This window comes from Podarcis melisellensis (assembly GCF_964234715.1).
Source record: "Podarcis melisellensis genome assembly, chromosome: 15".
Lineage (NCBI taxonomy): Eukaryota > Metazoa > Chordata > Lepidosauria > Squamata > Lacertidae > Podarcis > Podarcis melisellensis.
The window spans coordinates 36,098,451-36,119,023 of record NC_138532.1 but is presented as its reverse complement, the minus strand read 5'-3'; the positions used below and the strand labels follow the sequence as shown (position 1 = coordinate 36,119,023).

At 48.1% G+C, this 20,573-nt stretch overlaps 1 protein-coding gene across 3 annotated transcripts in view; it reads right to left on the bottom strand.

Moving 5' to 3' along the window:
- The window catches only part of CLUH (clustered mitochondria homolog), a 71,920-nt gene that overhangs the window by 4,730 nt on the left and 46,617 nt on the right, over positions 1-20,573 (bottom strand). For all 3 annotated transcript variants that reach the window (XM_081890149.1, XM_081890148.1, XM_081890150.1), the window contains exons 9-24: positions 20,397-20,489; positions 17,407-18,101; positions 15,185-15,426; positions 13,473-13,577; positions 11,260-11,360; positions 10,833-10,985; positions 10,424-10,486; positions 7,725-7,969; positions 7,271-7,355; positions 4,978-5,131; positions 3,868-4,007; positions 3,197-3,277; positions 1,887-2,012; positions 1,181-1,302; positions 801-894; positions 548-682 (exon numbers count right to left, since the gene is read on the bottom strand). In XM_081890149.1, the coding sequence (XP_081746275.1) occupies positions 548-682; positions 801-894; positions 1,181-1,302; positions 1,887-2,012; positions 3,197-3,277; positions 3,868-4,007; positions 4,978-5,131; positions 7,271-7,355; positions 7,725-7,969; positions 10,424-10,486; positions 10,833-10,985; positions 11,260-11,360; positions 13,473-13,577; positions 15,185-15,426; positions 17,407-18,101; positions 20,397-20,489 (2,634 nt within the window). The remainder of the gene's footprint in view (positions 1-547; positions 683-800; positions 895-1,180; positions 1,303-1,886; positions 2,013-3,196; positions 3,278-3,867; positions 4,008-4,977; positions 5,132-7,270; positions 7,356-7,724; positions 7,970-10,423; positions 10,487-10,832; positions 10,986-11,259; positions 11,361-13,472; positions 13,578-15,184; positions 15,427-17,406; positions 18,102-20,396; positions 20,490-20,573) is intronic.

Below are 20,573 nucleotides of genomic sequence, written 5' to 3'. Positions count from 1 at the left end.
ATTCCCAAGAACAGGAACCCTTTAGGTCAGGTTAGGGCTTAGAAGGGAGTTGTTTCCTGGCAGTTCAGTTGAGTGGGGAGGGAACAAGTCACCAAAGGATCATTATGCTGACTTCAGTTGCTTCGTATCTGCACTACAATGAATTAAGCCTTGGCTTTATCTGCCATTTTTATCTTGCCTAGAGCCCTCAGTGCTACACACACACACACACACACACACAACAGTGTGGCTTTGACCCAGACCCAAGTTCAGGTCCCTGTCCAGCTGCGAAGTGCTCTGGTTGATCTTCAACAATCAACTGCTTAACCCCCATCGCTCAAGGATATTGCAAAGACAAGCAATGCCAAGCTATCAGAGACAGGAAAACACCATGGCTGAGCTCTTGTGGCGAGATGGGAGTAAAAATCCCCGAGTAGTGGTGCAGTAGAGTAAACTGAACAGCACTCCTGGACACTGAAGTGTGCTACGCACTGCTGCTTAATTCCTCAGACAAGAGGTACGTCTTACTGCCAAAGCCAATCTGGGCAGCTACCGCAGGGCAACTCACTTTCAAGGGCATAATGTTGGCGCTGGATCCATTCTTGTAGATCTCGTTCATTGTGCGTTGCAGGGCCACAGCCTGCTGAGTCAGATATTTCAAGTACTCCGAGCTTTCTTTGGTCTTATCGTGATGCTCACCAAGCTAGCCAAAAACACATCACAGATATTTATTAATACTTACATGTATATTAAACAAATGCACATACATAACGGAAACAGAAGGCGTCCAATGTATTAAAAGCAAAGCAAGGGACCCTTACCTGGTTTTTGTAGATCGTGTAGCCTTCCTTCTCGTGCTGCAGAGCCGACCGGAACTCAGCTTTGCTCTCGTACACTCGGGCGACCAAGTGGTGACTGCAGAGAGGATGCAAAAAGGGAAGACAGCAGAATGATGTTTCTGCGCATGGTTGAAAAGCGATCGCGCACGTGGTGAGAATTCGGTTGCAGAAGCAGGTCTGGCAGACGCCTCCCCACCAACTTAACACTCAACAGTGTTTTTCAATACTTTCATGTAACGTTTGATCAATTGCATTTCCGTGGCTGGTGGGTCACGATACACACATTTGCATATAATGCATATATTTTAGCTGCGAAAGCCCCTCCCTCCCCACTGGGCAAACAACAGGATTGGGCGTTTCACCTGAGTGCAACTTTCAGAGACTTGGCGCCGTGGTACTTGGAGTTGATGAGCAGCGCGTTCTCCAGAAACCGCAGGGAGAGATCGTACTCCATCACTCCATGGAGGACCAAGCCAATATTGTTCTAGGGGCAGAAGCAATGTTCCAGTGAGGCAGGGCCAGAAGTGGACCTTTAGTGCTAGAGCTGGCCTTCCCCCCCACAAAAGAAGCCCTAAGGAGCCCGTCCATCTAATCTACCCCCATGGCACATACAGGACACACAGTGATCAGAGGTGCGGCAGGGGGCGAGGACCCCCCCATTTTTATGCAAAAGAAGAACTTCCGCTTGTCAGAAACACTGCATAAAAATGAACGATCATCCTAATCCTTACAATGCTGTATATACAATATTTTAAATCAAATCTGAAAACAAGGGACACAGGAAGATAGCAGTCTCTCCCGTCCCCCACAATCCGTTGCAGTTAATTTTGGTTACTAAAAAAGATTTATACAGCACAGAATCAAGTTTGCTGAATCACAGAACTAGAAGCCCAGAAGGGCAAAGGAAACTTGTGTCCCAAATTAGAAATGCAAAAGGCAGAGGTTTTTCAAGATGCTGCATCTCATTGGAAAAAGTCAAGTTCAGCTTTAGGTGTTCCGCCTGCAGAAACCACACAGGCTCTTTAGCTGGGGCTCCAGAGACCCTGGCCGGCCAACAGCTAAACTTACATCCAAGAGTGCCATTTCTGGGTGATCTTCGCCAAACACCAACAGCATGAGGTAGCGTGCGCGGTATAGCAAGTTGAGCGCTGTAGACAGCTGGCTGTTTGCAAAGCAGTACAAAGCAAGGTGCATCTACAAGAGGCATAAGAGAATCTGGTTGCAGATAAACAATTTAGAAATTAATAATAATAATAATAATAATAATAATAATAATAATAATAATAATAATAATTTCAACAAGAAACAAAACGGTTAAAAGTCAGAACCACCCCTCCTTGCTGTTCTCCCTGCCCCCCTGGAGAATCTTCCTTCTGTTTCCAAAATTTGGACTGCAATGCCTTTTATTTCCATAGTCCTAATTGGCATCATTCATGGTATTAGCCGCTGGAGGGGATCGGGATGGGAGTTTGGAGAAACACACTTTTTTACGATTTCGGGGTGGGTGGAAGGAATTCAAAGATAACCCAGTGAGGATAGAGTGTTTTCAGTGACTATGGAATACTGCTAGGATGCAGAAGATAAAATTTTTTTGCTGCTGGGGATGGCAGGACTTTGCGGCTGCAGGCAGGACTTTGAGCAGGCAGGACTTTGCGCTGCAATGTTTTGTTGCAGAACCCAGTTGCCTCCACCAAGGGAAGAACACACAATCCAAGGCTGCACCTGCACCTTATATTTAAAGAACTCTTATGCCACTTTAAACAGTCAGGCCTTCCCCGCAAATAATCCTGGGAACTGCAGGTTGTTAATGGCGCCTGGAGTTGTTGGCACCCTGATCCCCATCACAGAGCTACAATTCCCAGAAAGGTTTAACCAACAACTCTCCTTCCTAGGGAGCTCAGAATTGTAGCTCTGTGAGAGGAACAGGAGTCTCCCAGCAACGCTTGGCACCCCTTAATAAACTACAGTTCCCTGGATTCTTTGGGGAAAGCTGTGACTGTTAAAATGCTATAACAATGCTTATTTGGTGCAGATGTGGCCCAAGTTCCGGGGGGGAAGAGAAACTCAGAACTCTGACACCAACCCCCAAAGACTGCCACTTGTAGGCAACAAATCTCAATGGTAAAAAAGTGGGCTGATTTTCTTTTTTTGGGGGGAGACTTCAAATGCAAATGATAAAGGGATTTGGAATGTTCTGATTTCAAGATCTCCCCGCATTGAGAAATCACAAAAGCTAGCACCTCAGGGAAAAGGGTTCTGCCTTCTCCTTGATGTGCTAGTTTTCTGTGGGCAGGGGGGTGTTTCCATGACGCTTCCTCCTTGCCTCCTCAGCTGCCTGCTGCAGAATCCTTCAACCCTCCCCGCTGTCTGTTACTTACATATTCCTGAATAGTGTTGGGGTGCTCTATCCCAAGGACTCTCTCGCTCATGAGCACTGCTTTCTGCTGGTTACTTAAGGCCTGGAACGAAAGGAAGAAGACAGAGTTGAAAAGCCAGGAAAACACAAAACCTTCTCCGCCTCTCACAAAAACCCCCAGGAGATTTTCGGGTTTGGGCTTCGTAAAACCAGTTGCTTTTTCTTGCTTTCTCAGAACGCTTAAACGATAGTTCCCAGGATTCTTTGGGAAGGAATGTCAGCCTATAGCCCAATGGTGTCATCCAACAAAGATAATTGGTGGGGGAGATTCGGGAGAGAAAAAGGAAGTACTTCTTCACACCATGCGGAACTCATTGCCACAAGATGTGGGCGAGTTCCCTCCACCAATTTGTCTAAAGCCCACCAAGGGCTAAAAGTCATTATACTTCTACGGTTAGCCCTCAGGGTTTCAGAGGCAGGTGTCTTCTAAACACCAGTGGCTGGGGAGTCAGCAGAAGGAAACTCCTGTTGGTTCTCCTGCCCTGGTTGTGGGCTTCCCAGAGGCACCCGATTGGCCACTGTGGGAAACAGGAGGCTGGACTAAAGAGGCCTTCCTTCGGTCCAACCCAGCAGGCCTCCTGCCTATGTAACGCAGAAGATTTGGGAGCAGCGAGAGGTCAGGGCTGCCCATACCTCTGAGTAGTCTCCCATGATGTAGTTCAGGCGAGACAAGAGACGAAGGCAGGCGCAGATTTCCATGTGCATGGCGCCATACACGTTGTTGAACAGGTTTAAGGCCTCGCTGATCAGCTCGCAGCCCTCCTTCAAGAAACCTGAAATGCGCAAAGAAAAAGCACGCTTGAGATTGCAGGTGATGCTTAACTACAATGTAAGCAGTTGTTGGCATCTGTCTGTCTCGAGAGACAACAGTGCACCTCTGGAGGTGAAGTCAAAACCGCTGCATTAGCAGCATCAAAGTGACCAAACCTGGGCAGTGCATATGGAGGCCCAAATGAAAAGACCCTCCCTCTCAGCCTCACTGATGTGGTCCAAAGGAAAGCAGAGCAATACGTTTGGCACCAGCCTGGCTGCAGGAGCTGCTGAAAGTAGATGTACAAGGCATTATCCAACCATCTTAGAGATTCACTCCAGATTTGTGTAGGGTTTACCCCTTAGCCTTTTCTTTTAGATGTGGAGGATGTAAGCAGTGGAGGCTGGTTTTATCAGTGCAAATGGGGCACTGGCCCCACCGCCTCTCAATCTGCCCCCACCCTGCTGCTTACAACCAGTTGGGGAAGGGAGACGTCTCCTTTGTCTCCATATTGCCCACTTGTAGAACTCAGCAGGGAGGAGGAAGAGGACGTTGCTGGACAGCTCAGTTGGTAGAGCACGAGACACTTCATCTCAGGGTCGTGGGTTCAAGCCCCACATCGGGCAAGCGATTTCTGCATTGTAAGGAGTTGGACTAGAAGACCGTTGCAGCCCCTTCAGTGTCTGCAATGCTACGAATTACGTGTCTGTCTGTCGCTGGATCTGGCGCCACCTAGTGTTGGGCTCCCTGCATTCTGCCCTACCCTACCCCAATGACTGTGCCGTACATACGTGTTGCAAAATAAGTGCCTCTCTTCCTGCCACATGCCTTGCACAGAGATCTGGGTAAAATTTTTATTTTTAAACTTCTCAGGGAGTCAGGATCCGGCTTCCAAGAGCCCCTGGGCTGCCAAGGTTAAACCCCACCCCCAGGACCTATCCACCTTGGTTCGAAACCAAATTCACAGCCAGTAAGTACATTGCAAGTGATACCTTGCTGCACTTTTGCCTGGCCGCTTTGGAAGAAATGGAAGGCGTCCGAGGCTTTGGGGTTGACGTGCTTCACAACCGGGAAGATGTTGAGGATGTCCTCTTCTGTGAAGGTTGGCTTGTGGCGGTTATCAAAGTTGTATTCTTTCAGAAGGATCTGAAACACAAACACACACAAATGCTTCCATACCTTTCCTAAGAGAAAAGGGAAAGCCAGTTGTTAAGAACCACTCTATGTTGCCTCGGTCCAACCCTAATTGGGAGTCCTGCGTCCGGGTTCTGGACGCCACAGTTTAAGGCGGCTATCGACAAACAGTGTTCCCAATGTAGGCTGATCCTGTTGCTTGCTTCCATAAAATTTCTTTTGAAGCTTTTCCACAATACAATGCAATAAAAAGCAAACTAATCTAACTAAAACTTTCCAGAGGTGATAAGAAGATAAAAGTCCCTACCAGAGAAGAAGGGAAGATTAAGCTGATGGATTATGCTGAAAAGGCAAAAATGGCCGGAAGAATCAGAAATCAGGAAGACCAAAATTTTAATACGGAATGGGGAGATTTTTATAATTTAAAATCGTAAACTGCTAAAATCGTTAATAGGATTGGAGTAACACTTGCAGTTTAATGGTGAATTTTGGACATAATGGAGAGGTAAAAGATTTGGATTATTATAAAAGATGCAGCAGGAAATGATTAACAACAGGAGCCACAAAGGGAAAGTCCAGGAGATTCTTTGGAATCTTGTTTTTATGTTGTATGCTGGATATGTGCAGTGCTTTCCCCCCTCTTTTAAAAACATGTTTAGGGGTACTCTCATTTTGACTCAAGAAAATCACCAATTTTATAGTTCAAATCGGGAAAAATAAATACAGTATATGGACAAAAGTACAAAGATTCACAAAATGTTTAGGGGTATGCGTACCCCTGCGTGCCCCCAGAAAAAGCACTATATAATATTATCTAAGTAAAAAGAAAAGAGAAAAGAAAATGCAAAGTCCTCTCTCAAAAATAGATTTTAATACCCTCCAATGATAATAGGGACATTTTCATCTGAGGAACTATGCTGCCCCTTCGGCATCTGTGTTTCTGCTGCCACCCCCATGCGGGATTTCTCACCCCCCCCCCAAAAAAAACCTGACTCTCATTGACTGCTCTTTGAGTTCTGAGCTGCTCTGCAGTTGTGGGGTGGCAATGGCTCCTTGACCATAGCTAAGGAGGAGGCCTGGGTCTGCACGTAATACTGAGCCATGGTTAATGGTGACCAAACGAGGCTTGTAACCAGAAAACCTAGTCAACTATCTCATTTTAACCGTGATTTATAAACCATAGTTAAGCTGCAGGGGCTGGGTTCACGAGACCAGCTACAGTTAGCTAAAACCATGGTTTGTAAACCATGGCTCAGAGCAGATGTGGGGAACGTTCTGGCCCTCCAGTTGTTGCTGACCTACAACTCCCAACATCCCTGGCCACTGGCCATCCTTGCTGCGGAGGAGGAGTTGGAGTTCAGCCAACATCTGAAGGGCCAAAGGTTTCCTACGAGTTACAGATGAACCAGGCATCGTGGGCAACTCAATTGGGAGCCATCCTCTTAGTCACAGTCTTAAACTAAGAGTGTAGGTGGAGATTGCAGAATTAATTGGATTAGGCTCTACCAGGCGGTGTGTGGGTTGCAGGCCGCACCTACGACTGCTGAAGCACAGCAGCAAAATAATGGTTAAAATCCAGCAGTTACTGTACTTTTCTCCTGCCTCAAGCGAAAGTTCCTTCTTAGGGAGATTACTGAAAGGGATGCATGACAGTTTCTATCAGCAAAGCTAGAAATTAATCTCAGGTAGCATTGCATAACCTAGTGGCTGGCAGGAACGCAATGCGTCCCTCCTGTTTGCTAGAAGATCTCAGTAACTAAGAATGAGTGATTCCTTCCTCTTCCCTCCCAGTCCTTTTCCTTTTGTGCTGTTGCCCTTAAGATTTTGAGAGCTTAAGGCCTGGGGCTGTTTTACCGCTGATATTTGCAAACTTGCTTTGGGAGCCTTTTCCAGCTAAAGCGATGTTTCTCAAACTTGGGTCTTCCGCTGTTGTTGCAACTACAACTCCCATCATCTCTGACCACTGGTCCTGAGAGTTAGGGATGAGGGGAGTTGTAGTCCAACAACAGCGGAAGACCCAAGTTTGAGAAACTGTGCTAAAGAGTGGGGGGAAAATGCCTTTTAAAAATAAAGTCTTTATGTTCTTCCAAGTTGTGTTCGGAGGGTTAAGTGAGGGAGAAGAACTTGGAGGTTGTGTACGTTGTTCCCCACCTGGATTCCAGTTTTGAGGGAGATCTCACGTAGCAGGGTGACCTTCTGTAGACTGTATACTTCCACTGCTTGGTCAACACTCTCACTGCAAAAAAAAGGAGAAGGGGGAGTCAAAAGGAAGCAACACACCTGAGGGAGCCACATTTTCAAACTAGGACTTCACAGGGGAGACATTCCCAGATTTACCTGGGCATGTCGGGGATTGAACCTGGGACCTTTCCACACATGACACAGGTGCTTTAACCCTGAGCTACAACCCTACCCCTAAGCTCTGCACTGCCCAAGTCACATCCTGCTGCCAGTCAAAGTGGAGAGCACAGGGCAAGCTGGAGATATAATCTGATGGGCTCTGGAGTCCAATATTGTGTGGAAGACCATGGATCCCTCATTAGGGACCGACAGCAATCCTTACAACAGCTGTGAGTTTCCTAGGTTTTCTTTTTAAAAGACGTACCATTCCAAGCCGAAGTCAAAATAACTCTTGGCTTCCGAACAAATGTTCTTCCACAATTCTTGAGGGCTCATGGTGGCCCAGGCAGTGTTGTCAGCGGCGCCCAAATTCCGATTTTTCCTCCTCTTGTTCTTTTTCTTGGAGACCAGCTCATCGGCCGGGAGATGGGCCACGGGGTTTGGGAAGGAGCTGAGGAAGCAGTTGAGGAAATGGCTGATGGCAGCTGATAAGCCTGATAGCTCCACTCCCTGTGGGAGGGAAAGAGGAGACCATTAGCGCGCTACATGTTAGTGAAGTCAAATAATGCAAACGGAGTTCGGGGAGAAAAGTCCTTACTGAGCAAACCCAACGCAAGCAGTGTGTGATTTGAGGAGAACGGAACAGAGAGCTTCCGTTTTCCTTACTTCAGGCCTTCTACATGGCAGGGAGACATTCAACCAAACATACAGAGGAAAACTCCCTCAGGACTACCCAGCTAGTCATCTGTTCATTTAAAGATGTATAAACTGCACTTTCATAAAAACCATCGCAAGGTGGTATGACGACTAAAAACACAGTATCACAATAAAAAAACTTAAACCACATAAGAAAGAGCTGGTTGGCAAAGAATCTCAGGTTTGAAAAGACTGCCCAAATAACATGTTTTTTATGAGACGTCTTAAAACGAGCAGGGACGGCTCTTGCCCAACTTCTATTGGCAAGGAGTTCCACAGAGCTGGACCTACCATGCTAAAGTCTCACTCCCTGGTGAAGGCTAGACAAACCTCAGGGATATGTGGGACCACCAAAAGTGCCCCCTCAGAAGGCCTTGGCAATTGAGGAGAAATCAAGCAGTCCTGAAGGTACTTTCCATCTCTGAGGGCCTTCTGGAAGTTCCCTCACTGCAAGAAGTGAAGTTACATGGAACCAGGCATAGGGCCTTCTCGGTAGTGGCACCCTCCCATCAGATGTCAAGGAGACAAATAACTATACCACGTTGAGAAGACTCTGAAGGCAGCCCTGTATTAGGAAGTTTTTAATGTCTCATGTTTTACAGTGAAACCTTGGTTGCCAAACATAATCCGTTCCGGAAGCTCGTTTGACTTCCGAAATGTTCGACAACCGAGGCGTGGCTTCTGATTGGCTGCAAGAGCCTCCTGCACTCAAGCAGAAGCTGCGTCGGAGGTTTGGCTTCCGAAAAACGTTTAAAAACCAGAGCATTTACATTCGGTTTGGGAGCCGAAATGTCCTAAAACGGAGGCGTTCGGGAGCCAAGGTTTGACTATTTTTTTAAATTAATGCTGGAAGCCTCCCAGAGTGGCTGGGGCAACCCAGTCAGATGGGCAGGATACAAATAATAAAATTACTATTATTAATTCCTACTACTACTACTACTACTACTACTACTACTTTGTGTCCAGGTCATTCGGGGCTTTGTGAATTAACAGGAGGAGCTTGAACCTGGAATGGCAGTATAGTGGTACCTTGGGTTAAGTACTTAATTCGTTCCGGAGGTCCGTACTTAACCTGAAACTGTTCTTAACCTGAAGCAACACTTTAGCTAATGGGGCCTCCTGCTGCTGCCGCGCCGCCGGAGCACGATTTCTGTTCTCATCCTGAAGCAAAGTTCTTAACCTGAAGCACTATTTCTGGGTTGTTCTTGTTGTTTAGTTGTTTAGTTGTGTCCGACTCTTCGTGACCCCATGGACCAGAGCACGCCAGGCCATTTCTGGGTTAGCGGAGTCTGTAACCTGAAGCGTATGTAACCTGAAGTGTATGTAACCCGAGGTACCACTGTAAATCAATAACTAATGAAACCTTCGAGAATGATTAGTTGCATCTTCTGCACCCGATTTGCCGAAAAAGCGAATGAAATGAAACAAGACTGAACTGGATTTTTTGGGGGGCGGGAAGCTATTACGCTGTGGGCGTCCCTCCCCAGCTGAGGCATCCAGATGCCAGAAGCCCCATATGGGATTCCACACACACACACACACAAAACTGCGGAAGGCGGCTGGTAGACCCAACTAGCATGCAAAGCATTTTGGAGGAGTCACTGCTCTGGAAACAAACCTGAGCAGATTGCTGCCTGCGCTGAAGAAGCATTTTTGGGGGGTGGGGGGGTAGAGAAAGAGGAGCCCTGTGCAAGCTCCCCCCCCCCCCAGCTTCTCAGGGATCTGGGAACACCAGGCTTTCATTAATTACGCTGTGGGTCTGACACAAGTTCACACAAACACTTGCCATCTCCCTTCCTTGTTAAAAACCTTTCCAACTGAGTGCGGAAGACAAAAACACAAGCTCAGCCATGAAGGAATAGTTTTTGAATATCTCTCTCTCTCTCTCTCTCTCTCTCTCTCTCTCTCTCTCTCTCTCTCTCACACACACACACACACACACACACCCCCACACCACACCACACCACACCCCACACAGACAAGTTGCCACTGGTTCTCCCTCAACCACACAGGCCTGCACTTATTTTAGGCCTTAATGAGATTGTGCTTCCGGTTGCTAGGCAACCTGTGCAAGAAGCCTAAGGAGGAAATGGCTCCTCTCTTGATCTAGGAAGGCCGGGACTGGGGGGGGGGGGGGGGAGAGGCAGAGAGAGAGAGAGAGAGAGAGAGAGAGAGAGAGAGAGAGAGAGGGTGGGGCAGGCAGGCAACCCTTGCACAGGAGAGGGCATGTAAGAGAAGGTGTTTGGGGTTGCATAATCTGATTTGTACCTGAAGGTATGTCTTGAAGATGTGCTTGGCCGACCGGGTGATCAGTTCTGTGATTCCAATTTTCTGTTCCAAGGAAACAAATTGGGGGGGGGGGGGAGACAACAAAAGAGCAAACAGGTCAAGCAGGAGACAAGAAACACATTGAACCGCTGACCTTCTGATCGGCAAGCCCAAGAGGCTCAGTGGTTTAGACCACAGCATGTACCCAGAAAATCCCGGACGTATGGCAGCCCTAATATATGTGGGTTTTTTTGGTGTTTTTTTTAAGCTGAGGTTCATGAAAGACATTATCCGAGCTGGATCTTTGCCAGGGCAAATAATCCTCAAGAAACAACAACAACATCTATTTATTTATTTTTAAGTGGCAATTAGACGTTAGGGAAAAAACAAAGAAACTTTTGAGGCTTACATAGATGTGATCTAGCTGAGCCCGGCCAGGGGTCTTGGTGATGAATTCCACCACTCTGCCCAGATAGCGCATGTTGATGCCTCGCTGGTGCATGGCTTCGGCCAAGGTGGCGCCGTCCATCGGGAGCATGGTGTGCTCAAGACAGTCTTTCACCTGCCAAGGAAGAAGAAAACACACACACACACACAGCAGAACTTAGCAAACCTGGCTTTTCTGTATGGAGAAGGTTCAATCTACAGTGATATCTCCAGACAGAAATGGGGGTGTCTTCTGGTCTTAAGCTCCTGCCAGTCCGTGCAGACAATACTGAACTAGATGGACGGAGGGTCTAGGGCTCAGTATAAGGCCGTTTCCTATGCCGTTCCTATGTAAAGACTGCTCCCCACCCTCTTCTCTCCCCCCTTCCTCCTGGCGCAAATTCACTCACCAAGCCTGGAATTTGATAGGACACCAAAAAAGCAGCCGCGTCCTTTAGCAACCGCTTTTGATCCTGAATCTGCTCTTTGCTGGACTCTGGAAAGCGGACCCCTATGAAAACAGGAAAGGAAGATCAGCCAGCTGGGAAAGGAAGCTGGAAGATCAGCCAGATGGGAAAAGGGCCATGTATATATGTGTGTGTGTATGTACACACACACACACACATGCACACTACCTGCGTGTAATTTAAATTAACAAGTTTAAATTTAAAAATATTAAAAATAGGGTGGGTGTCTAGGGAGAAAAAACGGGTTTTGACAATCCCACCCGCCTCTGGCTAGATGGGAGTTTGGCTTTTGTGTGCTATCCCTGGAATGCAACTGCTGTGTTAAGCGGAGAGTTGCCTTTATGGCATATATTTCTGTTAGCAAGATTTCTGCCCAACCCTGCTGGGGGGAAATATACACACACCTCAGAACTGGCCAAAGCTGCCTCCCCTTCAATGTTACCCTGGGAAGGATGATTAGATAGGAGCCTTCCTGTAGCAGGTCAGAGAGTGGCCTGCATTCACACATTGCACTAAACCATAGCTTAGAATGGACAATATGGAAATCATGGGGCTCACAGCAGCCCACCCCCCATTTGCCCAGGAATAAGATAGGACTAGTGTGGTGTAGTAGGGATGTGGGTGGCGCTGTGGGTTAAACCACAGAGTCTAGGGCTTGCTGATCTGAAGGTCAGCAGTTCGAATCCCCGCAACGGGATGAGCTCCCGTTGCTCGGTCCCTGCTCCTGCCAACCTAGTTCGAAAGCACGTCAAAGTGCAAGTAGACAGATAGGTACCACTCCGGCGGGAAGGTAAAGGGCGTTTCCGTGCACTGCTCTGGTTCGCCAGAAGCAGCTTATTCATGCTGGCCACATGACCCAGAAACTGTACGCCGGCTCCCTCGGCCAATAAAGCGAGATGAGCGCAGCAACCCCAGAGTCGTCCACGACTGGACCTAACGATCAGGGGTCCCTTTACCTAGTGTGGTATAGTGGTTAGAGGGCTGGAGTAGGACCTGGGAGACCAGGCCATCAAGCTCAGTGGGAGACCTTGGGCCAGTCACTCACTCTCAGCCTAAGCTACTTCACTGTTAGGATAAAAATGGGGAGGAGGGGAGGGAAGTATGCAGGCCACCTAGAGCTCCTCGGAGGAACTGAATAAATAAAAACAAACCTCTCACTTTTGGACTACAACACCCATCATCCCTGGCTAACAGGACCAGTGGGTCAGGGATGATGGGAACTGTAGTCCCAAAACAGCTGGAGGGCCAAGTTTGGCCACCACTGATCTAAGTCCAGGGCTTCCTAAACTTGGGCCTCCAGCTATTCTTGAGACTACAATTCCCATCATCTCCAGCTAACGGGACCAGTGGTCAGGAATAATGGAAACTGTAGTCCAAAACCAGCTGGAGACCCAAGTTCCCTGATCTAGTCCAACCCCCTGCAAGGCAGAAATATGCAGCCACCCCATAGGGGGATCGAACCTGCAACCTTGGCGTTACCAGCACCACGCTCTAACAAACTGAGCTATCCACCCACGTCACTTTGTACGCCATCTTCTCTTGGTTTAACGATGGTCAAAGTAATGGGTGGTACTTCAATATTAGTCCCACTTAGAAGAAATCCACTGAAAATAATGGACACGGCTAACTTGCGGTCCATGGATTTCAAGGGACCGACCTACTCTGAATATAAACTTAAGTTTGCTACAACCCAATGTTAACCAGTTTGGACAAAAATGGGCTCAGCTATCTATGGTTTGTGCTGGCAGAAGCAGATGCGTCTGAGCTTCTCCTAGCAATTGCACAGGAAGCGTGTGTTGGCCCCAAGGCTTGCTGCGGATCCTATAATTGTGATTTATTGATTGATTATAGCATTCGCACCCCACCTTTCCCCCAAGGATCTCAAGAGGGCGTACGTGGTTCTTCTCCTGTTTCTCAGACACTGTTTCTTGCAGCTTACAAGCTGCTTTGATCATTGCTGACAAGAAAGGCAGGATCAAGATGCATTGGGGGAAATATAGAACTTAGATGCGGGGAGGATTAAAAGCTGAGAGCTTCTGTGTGCAGAGCAACTCTTAAGTGTCCGAAAGAAAACACGCAAACTCAAAAGGGTCAAAACACTTGGAAGGGGTTACATGCTGCAAAGGACTTCAAGCGCACCTGAAGCACCTTCTTACCTGGCGAAAAAATATCTGGGTTAAACCGGATATCGAAGGACGTGTTGCTGATGGAACCAACAGCTTTGCAAGCATTCTGGATCACTTCTCGGCTTTTGGGGTCCACTGGGTGAAAGAGACAAAGTGGGTTGCATAGCAAACATGGGGAACCTTTTCAGCATCATAGAATCATAGAACTGTGGAGTCATCTAGTCCAACCCCCTGGAATCTTCTTGCCTAACGTGGGGCTCAAACAAACGACCCCGAGATGAGTAAGAGCTCTACCGACTGAGCTAAGCGTGTAAGTCCTTATTGGGATCGGCCTTCATGGGCCAAATTTGACAGGTGGGAGGGGCTGCAGACCAGTCAACCCCAGGACATCACAAAGCAGCTGCTAAAATTTTAAGCAGAGCTTTCAAATTTCCTTATTGAGTCAGGAAGGGCTTTGCATGGAACGTTGCTGACCTGAGTAGGATTGAAGCTCTGCTCAGCATATGATGTGATTTTATCATTTGAACCACCCTGAAACCTGCAGGTATAGGGTGATATACAATACAGTGGTATCTTGGTTCTCAAACGCCTTGGTATTCAAACAGCTCGGAACCCAAACGCTGCAAACCCGGAAGTAAGTGTTCCGGTTTGCGAACTTTTTTCGGAAGCCCAACGTGCTCCGATTTGAGCGCCAAACTTCCATTTTGAGTGTTAGATTTCTGATTTGAGTGCTACACTTCTGTTTTAAGCGTTACGCTGAGGTCTGGTTTTGCTATTTATTTTGCGTTTTTGTTTCTGCGGCTCTTTTTGTTTGTTTTTGTGACTGTGTGGAAGCCAGTTCAGCTACTGATTGATTGTGTGACTGGAGTACATTTTGTTTGGATCAATGGTCTCGTTAGATAGTAAAATTCATGTTAAATTGCTGTTTTAGGAGTTGTTTTTAAAAGTCTGGAACGGATGAATCCATTTTGCATTACTTTCTATGGGAAAGTGTGCCTTGGTTTTGGAACGGACTTCCGGAACAGATTAAGTTTGAGAACCAAGGTACCACTGTATAATAAAGGAGGAGAAGGAGGAGGAGAAGGGATGGCAGCTGATGAGTGCTGAGTGTGTTCTGGCTAAATGTCACATGAAGCCAATGCAAAATTTAACCCCACCCATCAGATGATGTCACAAGTGGGAGCGGGGAGCACAGCCTCACTGGCCACCTGCAGTGGGCAAAGGTCAGCTGACAGGCTGGAGGCTCCTGACCCCTAACTGCAAAGGTGGAAGAAGTGTGACCTTCCAGGTACAACTGGAAAAACCCAAAGCCAGCCAGTTTCATGATGTCCTTATATAAATCTGTGCTGGGTCTGCTTGGGAATTTTTGTGTCCAGTTCTGGTACCACTCACCTCTTCCCAACTCAAAGCTGTAGAGCTGGAAAAGGACAACCAAAACGATCCAAAGGTTGACATACTTCCCCAAAAGGAGATGAAGGAGATTTGGGCTATCAAGGGTTTTATGTAACCGAGGGAACGCATTACTATCAAATGACTTTGTACCAGTCTTTGTAAAGGCAAGCAAGCAAATGAATGGAGAAGGAGACCAAATGGATCCTACAGGTTCAGACACAGTCTACCTCAGATCCAGCATAAAAACCCTGTTCTTATGAATGGAAGGGCTTCTTCGTGCACAGGAAAGGGGGTCTCCCTCTTCTTTGGGGTGGCGGCAGTGTTCCCAGTGGGAGAGCGCGCCAGGTTACCTGCTCCATCGTCCGACGCAATCGTCTCCGTGAGCTCTTTCACCTGGTCCAGCCCTGCGACGCTGTCCTCCATCTTGCCATCCTCCGAGGGGGGCTTCTCCTCGCCGTCCTCCACCCCGTTCTCGGGAAAGGAGGAGGAGGAGGTTGGGCTCCCGCCGTTCTCCAGAGGGGAGGGGGTCTCCTGCTTGATCGCCTTCTGCTGCATCAGCTGCAGCGCAGCCAATTTCATGAACATGAGATACCTATGGTGGAGAAGGAGGAAGAGAGATGGGATGAAGCAGCCCAACGCAAAAGGGGTTGCAAGAAGACAGTTTAAGTTGGGGTGCAGGTGAAGAAGGAGTTTAAGTTGGGGTGCAGGGGTCTTCCCCCTCCCTCACTGTATCCTCACAACCATCCTGCAAAGTAGGCAAAGCTGAGGAGCAGCCACTGGCCCCTCCAAGGTTACCTAGTGAGCTTCATGGTCAAGTGGGAAATTGAACCCTGGTCTCCCAGGTCCTAGTCTGGCACTGTACCACAGTGGCTCCCTTGTTGGTTTGGAGCAATGGCTACACACAGCCCTCAAAGCCTCCATCACGAGGGCTAAAAATTGGGGTCTCTGTTTGTGAGGATGTAGGATTTTGGGAGCCACAACTGAGTTGGAAAATGCCCTCGGAAACTTACAACAAAACATTAAAAAGGTAAAGGGCCCCCTGACCATTGGGTCCAGTCGTGACCGACTCTGGAGTTGTGGCGCTCATCTCGCTTTACTGGCCGAGGGAGCCGGTGTACAGCTTCTGGGTCTTGTGGCCAGCATGACTAAGCCGCTTCTGGCAAACCAGAGCAGTAAATGCCATTTACCTTCCCGCTGGAGCGGTACCTATTTATCTACTTGCACTTTGACATGCTTTTGAACTGCTAGGTTGGCAGGAGCAGGGACCAGGCAATGGGAGCTCACCCTGTCATGGGGATTCGAACCGCTGACCTTCTGATCAGCAAGTCCTGGGCCCTGTGGTTTAACCTACAGTGCCACCCCTGTCCCAACAAAACATTATGCAGCTCTAAAACCAATGGGAGGTTGGACTGGGCATGTTTGGGCCCAAGTGTCTGCCGTTGTTATTTTTTCACGCTGCAAAAAATACCTGAAGAGATTCCCCCGCTGCTCAACTGCCGATGGACTAAAATTTGGTTTACTCAGCGGGTGGATGCTAGAAAATGAAGTATGTTCGATATGTAATTTTCAAACTCAAAACTTTACTCGACAATACTGAAAGGTATCTTAACTGCACAGCCTCCCCTTCTATTACAAGAAAACAATTGAAGGCGCTGAAATTTTTTTCACGCACGATCCTGTGTCTGTTCCACAGACGATTTCAGCAGACACCTCATATCATAAGCACAGCAATTAATGCATTTCTGAGCACAATTCAAAGTGCTGGTGCTGAGCTTTAAAGTCCTAAACGGCCTCGGCCCAGTATACCTGAAGGAGCGTCTCCACCCCCACCATTCGGGCCGGACACTGAGGTCCAGCACTGAAGGCCTTCTGGCGGTTCCCTCACTGCGAGATATCAAGTTACAGGCCTTCTCAGTGGTGGCACCCGCCCTGTGGAGTACCTTCCAATTATATGCCAAGGAGATAAACACACAACTTTCCAAAGACATTTGAAGGCAGCCCTGCATTGGGCTTTGACGTTTGACGTTTGCTGCGCTTTTATTATGTTGGAAGCTGCCCAGAGTGGCTGGGGCAATCCAGTCAGATGAGTGGGGTATAAGTAGTAGTAGTAGTAGTAGTAGTAATGCCTCAGGGCTCCCACTCTCCTCTAGCTTACACCCCTCCCCAGCCTGCTCCAGATCAAACTCGATTGCTTTTCCCTGGCTGAACTCTCATAGCCCTTGCATGGTTGAAACCCAACTTATTGTACTAAGCCAAAAATCAACACCATTGCTCCGCCCTCATCTGCCTCTGGCCCCGCCCCTATTGACACGTGGCCCCTGGAAGGTTGCCCAAGAAGGAATGCGGCCCTTGGGCTGATGAGGTCATTTACTACACCCCTGTCCCCGGACAGAAACCTAGTGCAGCGATGCAAAAAGCCCGAATAGCTTAGTTGGTGAGAGCGTGGTGCTGATCACACCAAGGTTGCAGGTTCGAGCCTGGCTTTGCTGGGAGGGGGGTTGGACTAGATGATCCTCAGGATCCCTTCCCACTCCATGAATTCTCTATAAATTCTGGCAGCGGCGAGGGTTACCTGTGCTCGACGAAGGCGTCCACCAGCTCTTGCCGCAGGCAGCAGAGCTTGTGGCGATGCTGTTTGGGGAAGCCCATTTTCTGGCATTCCTCGGGCATCTCCTCCCCGTCGACGGGCAGGAAGTTCAGGTCGGGAGGGAAGGTGCGGAGCAGGTCGAGGATGTAGTGGCGCCCGTCGTTGCCAATGATCCCCTTGCACTCCACGGACGAGCAGAGCTCCACCTCCTCGCCCTTGTCGTTCAGGACCGCGTGCTTCTGGATCTTCAGGGGCCGGCTGGTCTTCTCCAGCAGCTCCAGGTACTTGGGGTGAGAGACCACCGTCTTGCCGAAGTCGATGGAGCCGTAGATGACGCTCTGCTCCTGCTCCCGCTCCAGGATGCCAGGGATGATGGACTGGGCCGTCACCCGGTAGCCCCGGTAGTCCACCACCACCGTGCCCAGGGTGTAGAGCCCTTCCACGTCCACCGCATTGTACGTCCGGACCCCGTTGAGGTCGTTGGTGGGGGCCACGTAGGCGGCCACGTCCCCGCCAAAGTCTTTGTAGTGGTCGCGGACGTCAAAGCCCAGGCTGAAGAAGATGTTATTCCAGATGAACATCTGCATCTTGGTCTCCTCACTGGGGTTGATGGCCATCACGTTGCCGTCAATGACCGCCATCGCGCCTCTTGTCGCCGCGGCAGTGAAGTCGCTGTGGACCTGCGAGGCAGAGAGGCAAAGTCATGGGAGATGGTCGGCCGCAGGGAGAGACGGCGCTCGCCGGCCTCAGAGCAGCAGTGGACAGGAGCGAGCCATCAGTAAATATAATGTTATTATAATTATTTTCTATTTCTCATTGGGGTTTTTTAATACATTGTTTTTAGCTCTACGTTTAATAGTATGCTTTAAGTATTGCATTGTGTTTTATGTGCTCCATTTTCTTGTCTTCTCTACTGGTAATTGACCAAAATTAATATATATATACAGCTCTATCTTCATTCTAATGTAGTCATTACATACATATACATATGGTTTTATTTGTAGATGTGTGAGTGTGTTTTTCTTTTTCTTTCCTTTTTTGTGTTTTGTGTTTCTTTCTTCTTTGTATAGTTTTATTTTGGATTCAATGTTTGTAAATTCTGTTGTAATTTTGCATTGAAAATAATTTTTTTTAAAAAATTAAATAATATATACACACACACACACACACACACACACACACACACAGCTACAGCCGTACCTTGGATCCCAAACGCCCTAGAACTCGGATGTTTGGGCTCCTGAACGCCACAAACCCAGAAGTGATTGTTCTGGTTTGCAAACGTTATTTTGGAATGCGAACGTCCGAGCTTCCTGCAGCCACTCAGAAGCTGAGATTTGGTTTTGAATGTTTTGGAAGTCGAATGGCCTTCTGGAATGGGTTCCATTCAACTTCCAAGGTAGGACTGCTACATTAGTAAATCCTAACAGAATCCGCATGGGAGGGTCAGGCCTAATGAGCACAGCAACTCATCTCCAGCAGGCCTTGCTGAGATCGAAGGTCCTCACAGCTGCCTAAGTCTCCTCCTCTCTAGGGTCTTCCCCAAGCAATCCAAGACTACGCCTGCATGAAGCTAACTTCTCCGCCCTCTTTATGCCTCTCCTGGTCCTGGGAGAGCAGGAAGGAGGGGAGCTTGTTGCAGTAGGAGGAGACGACACCCTGGCTTCTTCACCAGTCTGACTCATCTCCGACTCTTGACCTCCCTCCTCTCCTGCTTCCAGACTGCTGGAGTCGTTGTCCCACCACCAGTCCCCTGGGCTCTGAGCCTTCTCCCCCTGCAGGTTCCCCAGCTAGTTCCTCCCACCATTCCTCTGCGTCCAACTAGTCCATGACATCAGACCTGTTTGGGAAGCAACTCAATGGCATAAACAGACACCACTCAAAACACACAATAAATATTTAAAAAAACCAAATAAGCTGCAGCCATTGCTAGTCCTACTCAGAGCAGGTTCACTGAAAAGAATTTAGTTATTTTCTTTATATCCCACTTCTCTCCCAGTGCAGAACCCAAAGTGGCTCAGGGCATAAATTACAACATATTTGGCCAGCTGGTGACCAAATGTCTGCTGGAACGAAAATGCATTTGCCTGCTGGTGAAAGGAAAGCAAGGAGAGGGACCAGCCTGGCCTCCTGCGGAAGGGAGTTCCAACTATCTGGGAGCAGCCACCGAGAAGGCCTTCTCTCGTGAAGGTGGCAGGACTGAGGGAAGGGCCTCCCCAGACAATCTCCAAACCCAGGCAGGCTTAGACGTAGTCCTTCCGAGAGCCAAGGCCCAAGATCCACAGGGCTTTGTAGGTGCTAATCAGCATAATCCACCCTGTTCGGTTGTCACTCTCATTTCTCAGCAGCAGACAAGATTATTCCTGGCTGAACTTTCTTTATAAGGCAGTAGAAACGGAGTCTTTGGATGCACTGAGTGGAAGACTAAGAGTCATGGGGATGGCAAGAGGGAGAGAGAATCCCACAGCGCTTTGTTTCTTTTGGGTTGTTAGTTTGCCAACGTTCATATAACTTTGTGAATTTCATGACTTTTCTTGTGGTTGTGCTGTTTTGCCCATTCTTTTTAAAGTTGTTTTGTTAATAGAGTTTTACTGATGATTTTTAATTTGTTCCAACTGATTTGTTAGTTATTTTACATGATTTATGTTGATATTGTGCTATTGTCATTTATTGTATGTAAGCCGCTTTGTGGTTTGTGTGAGTAAAAAGTGGCATAGAAACAGAATGAATGAACGAAATTATGTTTTGAGGGGGTTTGCAGCTGTGTTGTGTGTCTTCCCCAACACACCATCTGGGGAACTCTGAACAATTCCTCCTTCATTCATACATCACAGGGCACCCTGTTCCAAACTCCCTTTTCCAATTACTGAGCAGCAAACTGAAAACTGAAGCTGTGCTCATGGCTTGGCTGCATAATGAGGACTAGAACCTTGATAGTCCTCTCTGGGCTGCCTCTCTGCAGGGCTCGAGGTTACCTTAAAGATTGCGCGTTCCCTCAGCAGCCTCTCTGGCAGATTTTTGCGTGGCAGTTCCCTGGTTGTTTGCAACTCTTCGTTCCAATCTCTGGTCTGAAAGGAAGAAGAGATAACAGACATCACATGAAATCACAACTTTAGCCTGGGAAAGAGAGAGAGAGATGCAAAACTTTCAGG